General features: G+C 26.1%; 1 protein-coding gene across 5 annotated transcripts in view; it reads left to right on the forward strand.

Annotated features, from left to right (window-relative positions):
* LOC126757513 (homeotic protein distal-less) overlaps positions 1-9124 on the forward strand; it is a 103427-nt gene extending 94303 nt beyond the window's left edge. The window contains exons 4-7 of one of the 5 annotated variants that reach the window (XM_050471487.1): positions 5061-5202; positions 6364-6489; positions 6906-7119; positions 7728-9124. In XM_050471487.1, coding sequence (XP_050327444.1) covers positions 5061-5202; positions 6364-6489; positions 6906-7119; positions 7728-7770 — 525 coding nt within the window. In that variant the 3' untranslated portion in view covers positions 7771-9124. Of the gene's footprint in view, positions 1-5060; positions 5203-6363; positions 6490-6905; positions 7124-7727 lie in introns of those variants that run through there. The other 4 variants (XM_050471489.1, XM_050471488.1, XM_050471491.1 and 1 more) reach the window with 4 other exon arrangements.
* Positions 9125-9470: the final 346 nt, after the last annotated feature.

Below are 9470 nucleotides of genomic sequence, written 5' to 3' on the forward strand. Positions count from 1 at the left end.
CCCATCGGAAACAAAAGTTTGAATAACAAAGCTTAAAGAAACATTATTTATGGGCTAGCTGAGTTCGGGAAAAGCAAGGTGAATGGTTGAATTTTCAAGTGTTTTATTTGGGTTTGTGGCGAGACCACTTCCGACTGCCTAATTGTTACCCTTGCGGCAACCCATATACGGTACTCAGGAACTTTCTTTTGACCATAATTGCTACATCGTCTGCATAGGCAATCAGCCACTAACCTCAAGATTTTTTAAACAGATCGTTAACGAGCAGAATCCATAGAATAGGAGAGAGAACTCCACGTTGTAGGGTTGCCCTACTCACATTTCGTCGTGCACGTGCACAGAAGAGTGAAAATGAGGTGTTGAGGTTTGATTCAACCCCAAGATTGTGCAGAGCAGTTACGACTGCTTCCGGCAGGACGTTATTGAAAGCTCTCTCAATATCAAAGAAAGTCCAAAAAGCGATTTTTTTAACCCTAATGGCTTCTTCATGCCATGACACGATAGTATGCAGGTCGGTATCCATTGACTTGCCTTTACAATAAGCATGTTGCGCTCCTGATGAATGGTTTATCGGAATGCGCTTCCCTATGTATCAGTCCATCAGTCTCTCCGGAGTTTTAAGAAGGAGGAGAGGCTGATGTGCTTGAAGTCCTTGGCCGTGATGTGAGAGCCTCTACCAGCCTTCGGGATGAACGTAACTCAGGCCCCGGGGATGTAACCCAGTTTAATGCAGTTCGCCTAGATAGTTGCCAACCAGTGCTATGACACCTTAACCGTCTGCTGCAGCTGCGCTGATATGATGGGACTTGAAAGTTTTCAACAAATTGATCTCCCAGGTCAAGTGCCGTTCATCCAGAAGGTCGACAAAGGCCGCGCAATCCTTTGTAGCACTACCACTATAACATATAGCTGCCATATAAACTGAACGATCGGAATCAAGTTCTTGTATGGAAAACTTTCACATTTGACAATGTATCTTCACCAAATTTGGTATAGATTATTTTCAAAGGCAACAATGTAATCTCCGAGGAAATTGGTCAGATCGGTTAACTATAGCATATAGCTACCATACAAACTGAACGATCGGAATCAAGTTCTTGTATGGAAAACTTTCACATTTGACAATGTATCTTCACCAAATTTGGTATAGATTTTTTTCTAAGCCAAAAATGTAATCTCCGAAGAAATTGATCAAATCGGTTAACTATAGCATATAGCTACCATACAAATTGAACACATAGTTACTAAAAGAAATGCACCTGTGAAGGGTATATTAGTTTCGGTGCAGCCGAAGTTAACGTTTTTTCTTGTTAGTACTATTTTTCTCCAGTTTCCACAATTTTGTGCTTCTATTTGACCTTCTTACCGGTTTAATATAATTTTGGAACTAAATACTAATGCTTCAATGAAATAAAGTTTTTAATAATACATTTTTTACCAAAACTTTACAAATTTTGAATATACTTTTGAATTTTTTAAAAACAAAGTAATACATATGTCAGCAGAGTGCCCACACTGCCGCACATTTCTCCATCAAATTAAGCTTTTTCAAAGCTCACCTTTCATCAATGCATTAACTTCAACAGTTCATACGTTTTCCTTTCAAATCTTTTATTGCCAGCAATTAATTTTGACCCACCTGTCCACTCAAAGTCATAATTTCTGCTATTTTTCACTTCAACGTGCATGCTGTATATAGTTGCCACATTTACACGCTGAACTGCGACAATTAACATTGCAAACTCAATTGAAAAGCCATTTGCGACAACAACAATAACACGTTTTCTCACTTCACTCATTTGTGCGCATAATTTCCTTATCAAAAAGTTTAATTTTTTTTGGCATTAAGTGGACGCGATTTGGCTTGTAGTTGCCATACTAATGGATGACGATAAATTAAAATGAGCGTTTAGAGCTTTGGCCATAAAATGAAGCAGTAAAAAGGGTAAAAGGATCAATTGGTTGGTATTAGAAAAATAAGCGATTTCTAGATAGAGGTTAGGATTAAGTTGGGTTAAGGTTCCTTAACGCTTCCGTACGAAAGTAAAAATGAAAGTTTAGCTTAAAACTTTAGTAACCATAACTTCTTATGAGTCCCTAGGCTTCTATTGAACCCACTCAATAGTTTTTTCTATGCATTTCTTCAATATCGAAATTAACCATTTTCGATATATTTCTTTCTTCTGCTAAACTCTTGCCACTTGTAGCACTTGTGTGCATATTTTTATGTATGTTACTATTTAAAATGTTTATAAACAATATTTATAACCACAAAACCCAAACAATTTAGGCCGTGTACACACGCTTGCAGCTACTAGCTATCAACTTGTTTAGCCATAACTGCCATTGGGCGTTTAACCACTGACGCAGAAGGCATAGAAATTAATTCACTATGTCATGTATTATTGCACAGTTGTTCATATTTAATTGATACATACATAGATACAAACTTACATACATACATGTATGGATTTAATGTTTAAATTTGCATTGATTTATACTCATATTGAGGTTGCTGTATTACTTGTTTATGCAGTGTCTTGAGCGCCAACGGTTGTATATGCATGTGTGGTTGTATTTTATGTAAGTGGTGTCGTAAATATCAAGGCGTTGTCGAATTTCACACGCTGTTCGTCGAATTGGTGCAAATAAATGTGCGAAACCGCACAGATTTCAAGGAATTTTATGCAACAACTTTTCGCAGGTGATAAAAAATTTAGAATGAAAGCTTGGTAGTGTAAGGGGTGTAGTGTCTAGGTACTACTAGGTACTAGCGTAATGAGTTGTTAAGGGAAAAAGCACTGTGGATTAAAAGAAAATATATATATTTTACACATAAATGATTTATACGAATTTTGAACTTTTTCCTAAATTTATATAAGTGATGCATTACTCTTCGTGCTATTTCTATTTAAACTTGCAAGATTTTTGAGACCTTTTTCCAAGTTCAAACTTGCAGAAAACTGTTTTCTCAATGAAAATTTGAAACTTCTTCCAATTTCAAATTTGGAGAAGACTATTTGTTCAATGAAAATTGAAATCTTTTTTCAAGATAAAAACTTGATCCATAATAAAGAGATCCTAAAATAATTTTTATTGATTTCTCGAAACGAAAATTTTTAATAAGGTGATTTTTTGCCGCACTAGAGTGGTCTAAACTCTTTTTAATATTCTTTCATAGTAAAATATATAAAATACATACTAGATAATTAAATATTTTTGAAATTTTTTTCAAAATATTAATTTTATAATGTTTAAATAATTTAAAAAAATGTAAAGTTTTGAGAAAGATTTTTTTTCTAATATAAAAATAGTAATATTTAAAAAAAAATTCATAATAAAAATTATTTGTATTTTTCAAAATCATTTTATCATCAAAAATGTTTTTTTTTGGTTTTTTAGATTTATAACTTTATATTTTTTTTTTCAAATTATTAATTTCGAAAAAACGTTAAATTTTTCAAGAGGTTTCATTTTCTAATACAAAAATTATATTTTTTTTAATATTTTCTTTTTATGAATTAAAATGTTTATGTTTTGTTTTTATTTTAATTTAAAAAATGTAATAATATATTTTTTAATGAAAATATTTATGTTTAAAAAAATTCAAAAAATCAATTTATTTTTAAAAAGAGATGTTTTGTTTTTAATTATTTTTTTTTTTCAAAGTAATAATGCTTTTTTATTGTATTATTATTTTACAAAATGTAATAGTATATTTTTTTATGAAAACATTTGTGTTTCTAAATTTTTTTTAACAAATTTATTATAAAATATATACATAGTGTTTGTTTGTAATTTTAAATTTTTATAATGATATTGCTTTTTTATATAAAAATTATATTTTTTTACTACATCCCTGTTGCAAACTTGACACCAGCAAATGCCGGCAATAAATTTTATTTCTAAAAATAAAGTCGAAAAAAATAGCTGAGCACTCAAATTAATGCCCCAATAAAATGTAATTAATGTTACATAAGTAAAAATAATAACTTATACATCGTTTACATGTGGACATGTGTGTGTGTGTTTGAAATATTTCCAATTCAAGGCAATAATATTAATTTTATTGTTGTAACTATAAATGCTGGTTTTTGATTGTGGCAATATGATTTATGAGCAGCCATTAGCATTATTGTTTATACATCTATACATATATACTAACTTAAGAGCATACATATATATGCATACCTATGTATATATATACTCTAAACAGCTGAGTTATTGGAATCTACCTTTTGAAGCATTCAGGTGCAGTAATATACATATATAAGTAATATGTATGTATTTAAAAATAATATATATATATTTAAATACATAATAAACAATATATATATATATATATATATATATATATAATACAGCATAAAAGATATGACTTTCAGAAGTCATAAGTTATATCATGACAAATTTGTCCTCTCTTACTGGTTTCTAAGCCCAAAATTGCAAAAAAAAAAAAAAAAAAATAAATTCCTACCAACAAAACAAAAAAATAAAAAAAAATTTCGAAAAAATCAAAAAATAACAACAATTAAATCACTATTTATAAAAATTTAACGCTAGAATAATTATTTATTTAATTAAGGCAGGATTAATTTTTAATTAACACGAAGAGGCGTTAAATGCCGACGGCGTTTTGTAATCAGTAATTAAGTTTTCATTCAATGAATAAATGAACAACACACTTATTATACATATATATGTACCGTTATATGTATAGTCGGCTGGAAATTTGTAACTTAGGCACATAAATTGTACCGCTATGTGTACGGTAACAGGTGCATCATAAAAGCACTTAATTATTCATGAAATATTTTCAAAGATGACGTAATGATTATCTATTTCATTATTTTCTTAATAATCACGAACGAAGTTTCGGAAAAAGATTGAATTTTCACACGCCTAGTCTAGTAATTAGACTATGAACCTTACGGCATGTGCTTAGAGGCTTAAATATTGTTGAAATATTTATAAAATAATTTAATTTTAATCAGAAAATACTTAAAATTTTAATTATTTAATTGTTACTAAAAATGTTTTTATTTTGTATTTCTTTTTAGGTGAAAATCTGGTTCCAGAATCGACGCTCGAAGTACAAAAAAATGATGAAAGCTGCACAAGCGCCTGGTACCGGCGGCATGCCATTGGGTGGCGGTGGTCCAAATCCTGGTCAACATAGTCCAAATCAAAATATGCACAGTGGTGAGTTTTGAAATTTTATTGAAAAACATAATTTAAGTAAAGCTGCTACATTTCACCTTTGTGTATATGTGTATATATTTGCATAGGTGAGGCTTAATTAAGCACAAAAGATAATTAATAAATTTTGTGAAGAATTGAAATTCATTAAAAATTTATTAAAAAATTAAAATTTAAATTAATTAAACATTTATTAAAAAAATAAAATTAAAATTAATTAAAAAATTGAATTTAATAAAAAAAAATTATTAAAAAACTAAAATTGATATTAATTAAAATTTTATTAATAAATTTTATTTAATATAAATGTTTAATTAATTTCAATTTTAATTTTTTAATAAATTTTTATTGAATTTCAATTCTTCTCAAAACTTATTAATTATCTTTTTTTTCCTTCAATTGATATTGAAAAGAATTGACATTAATTAAAATTTTATTAAAAATTAAAGCTGAAATTTTTTAAAAATTTATTAAAAGACAAAAATTAAATTTAATTAAAAATTTATTAAAATACGAAAATTGAAATTAAATAAATTATTTATTTATTAATTTATTAATGTTTATTAAAATTCAAATTAATAAAAAGTTAATTAAAAATCTAAAGTGGAAATTAGTTAAAAGTTATTAAAAAATAATTAAAAGTTTATTAAAATTTATGAAAAATTAAAATTGCATTTAATTAAGAAAAATTAACAACTTAATGTTGAAAAGTTAAATAAAAAATTGTTGAAAATTAAATTAGAATTTAATTTAATAAATTAAAATAATTAAAAAAAATAAATTATAAAATAATTAAAAACTAAGTTCATAATTAATTAAAAAATATTTTAAAAATTGAACTGGCCTTGAAAATCATTTCAAATCTTAATCTTTAAAACACTAGAAAATAGCATTGAATTTATTTAGTTCTAAAGCTTAATTAAAAAAGAAGAATTAATAAAACAAATTAAAAAAAACAGCTAAATACTAACTAAGAATGTGACCTATAAAATTAGAGTTGCCATTTGCACTTATTATACAAAAATGTAGGTACCGTTAGAGACAAATTTTGCACGTATGTACACATACATATATATACACAAAGGCCTATTAAAATATTAATTTTATTATATTTTTTTTTAATTTTTCGTTGATACTATATAATTTTAACTGATTTATAAAAAGTTTATCTCAAAATCATTGCAGGCGGTAATAACGGCGGTGGCTCCAATAGCGGCTCACCATCACATTATCTACCTCCCGGACATAGTCCGACGCCATCAAGTACGCCTGTGTCCGAGTTATCACCTGGTAAGTTAAACAAAACAAATTTTGATGCTAATTTAATTATCCAGCTTTAAAATATTTTGGCTAAAAATTTATTTTAATTTGAATTTAATTAAACACATTAAAAGAAAATTTAATTAAAAATAAAAATTAATTTAAAAAAATTTAAAATAATTCAATAACTTAACTTTAATTTTTGTTAATTACAATGAATTAATTTATTTAATTTTGTATACTAATAAAGTAATACTGTTGTTAATTTACAAAAGCTTTATAAAAAAATTAATTAAAAAAATTAAATAAGTAATTGTTAATACGTACTTTAATTAAGTATTATAATCTAGTTAAAAACAAGCACTTCTCAGTTTTAACAACAAATATTAATACATTTCTCTCTATCTCTCTCTATTCCTCTCGTTGTTTCGCTTTCCGTGTTTTAGAATTCCCTCCAACGGGTCTTAGTCCGCCTACGCAAGCGCCATGGGATCAGAAGCCACATTGGATCGATCACAAACCACCGCAAATGACGCCGCAACCACCTCATCCAGCGCCACCACATCCGCAATCGCATCACCACAATCCGCCACCGCAAATGAGCGGCTATGTACCGCCACAATACTGGTACCAGCCAGAAACGAATCCTTCGTTACTAACGTAAGTAGCTCTAGTAACTATCAAGATAATAATTTTTTCAAATGAAACAAATTAAAAAAAAATTTAAAAAATTAATTTCAACTAATTAATTACATATTTTAAATTTCAACTATTTTTATTTTTTGCATATAATTAATTACAAATTAAATTTAAAAAACTAATTACCATTAAATCATTAATTCGAAATAATTAATTGCAAAATAAAATTTTAAAAAATTAATTACAGAATAATTAGAAATAATTAATTGCAAATAATTAATTACAAATAAAATTGAGAAAAATAAATTCCAATTAATTAATTGCATATATTAATTATTTTTTATTGCATTGAAACAAATTAATTAGAAGTAATTGATTCCAAATCATTAGTTACAAATAAAATTAAAAAAATAATAACTAATTAATTTCACATAATTAATTACATATATTAAATTGCAATTATTTTTATTTATTGCAAATAACTAATTTCAATTTAATTTCTAAAAAATTAATGACAAATAATTAATTACTCATAATTAATTAAAAAAAATACATATTATTAATTATAATTAAATTAAAATTTTAACTTTCAATCGCGATACACAGCGCTTATTTCACTAATGATACAGTGTTCCCTCTCATACCAATTACAGGGTCTGGCCAGCGGTTTAACACCACCACCAACAACAACAACAACAATACATACACCAAACCGATCCTATTTTCATAGATAATTCCAATGCGTATATTTAATGAAAAATAAAAACAATAAACAAAAATGTTGTACACAAAGAAGGTAATTTAAAATTTATCTAATTAAAAATAAAAATTATTTTAAAATAAAGTGTAAAATATTTACAACAACAAAAATGCTGTAATTAAATTTTTAAATTAATAATTTCAATACATAATTATATATATATAAATATTTGCGTGTAAGTAATTAAAGTAAAATGCTAAGATGAATTTAATTACAATTACTTATAATTATTATAAATAAATTTTAATTATGAATAAAAATTAAAATAATATAAAAAATAGTTGAAACTTTAACAGTTTAAAAATGTAGTAAACTCGAATTAAGTGCTGAAAATGTTGATAATAATTAATTAATAAATAAATTTAAAAAAAAATTAATTAATTAATTAAAAAAGATTAATAAAAATTAATAAAAAAAATAATTCGTTTTGTTGTCTGTGTTTTATGTAGATTATTTTTTTTAGTTTACTGTTAATTTTTTTATGCTGTTAATTAAAAAACAATAAAAAGTTTGCAGCTTTTGCCGCCTAAATCTACATATGCGACCGTATATATAATATAGCACAATAAAAATCAGTTAAAATCAGATCTCAATAATTTTATTATTTCTCTTCAGACGCCATTCAAATCATCATCATTAAAATCAGGAAAAATATTATGAAAATTTAAAATTAAAAATTAATTAAATTCGTAGTAAAATTGTGTTAAATAAAAAATTGTTTTTATGTGCAATATTATTTTTAAAGTAGCACATAAAAAAAATTAAAATAAAATTGAAAAAAAATCAACAAAAAAAAATTATTAAATCGACATTTTATAATTACCGTTGTTTTAGTAGACGAATATAAAACTTGTGTATAAAAACGTAAGTAAAAGCAAGCACGAAAATTTTGAATCCTATTTTTTTTAATTGAAACTAAAATTTCAGCGGAAATATTATGTGTAAAAAAATAAACGTAAATATAGAAACTGTAAATTTTTGTAAAAAGCTATTTTCTAGCATTTAAATAATTCTAATTAAATAATTTTGTGTTAAATGTAAAAGCCTTTAGTTAACAAGAAGAAAGCTGTAAATATAATTAATAGTGACATCACTTACATAAAGTAGCTTAAGCTAATTTAAAGTGTAAGTAAAGTGCGTTAAATTATTATTAAATAGTTACGTAACATTTGTCCCACTTTCCTGTAGTCCGTAGCATTATTACACAAAGCAGAAGAAAGGACAAAAAAAAATAAATAAAAATAGAAACGGAAACAGAAACAGAAACAGAAAGGCAAAAAAAATATTTTTTTTTAACTTTTTTTAGCAGAACAAAAACAAAGAAGCGCCGTTGTAAAAAAAAAAACAAATTTTTTGGTTCTTTACAAAAACAATATCGAGCATCTTAAACTATTTTTTTAAAGCGCAGCTGTCGAACACAAGTAAAAATTTTCGAACAGACCACAAAAAGCTAAACAAAGAAATGCTACAAAAGTCACTACTTTACAAAAAAGCAACAACAACAATTATTGGGAAAAACATTTTTTTGACTTATCACCTTTTTCGAAAATCCATTGGTCACAAGATAGTAACATTAGCAACTTTAAAAGTCAGAACTCAACATAAAACAACA

The sequence above is a fragment of the Bactrocera neohumeralis genome, chromosome 4, assembly GCF_024586455.1.
Source record: "Bactrocera neohumeralis isolate Rockhampton chromosome 4, APGP_CSIRO_Bneo_wtdbg2-racon-allhic-juicebox.fasta_v2, whole genome shotgun sequence".
Lineage (NCBI taxonomy): Eukaryota > Metazoa > Arthropoda > Insecta > Diptera > Tephritidae > Bactrocera > Bactrocera neohumeralis.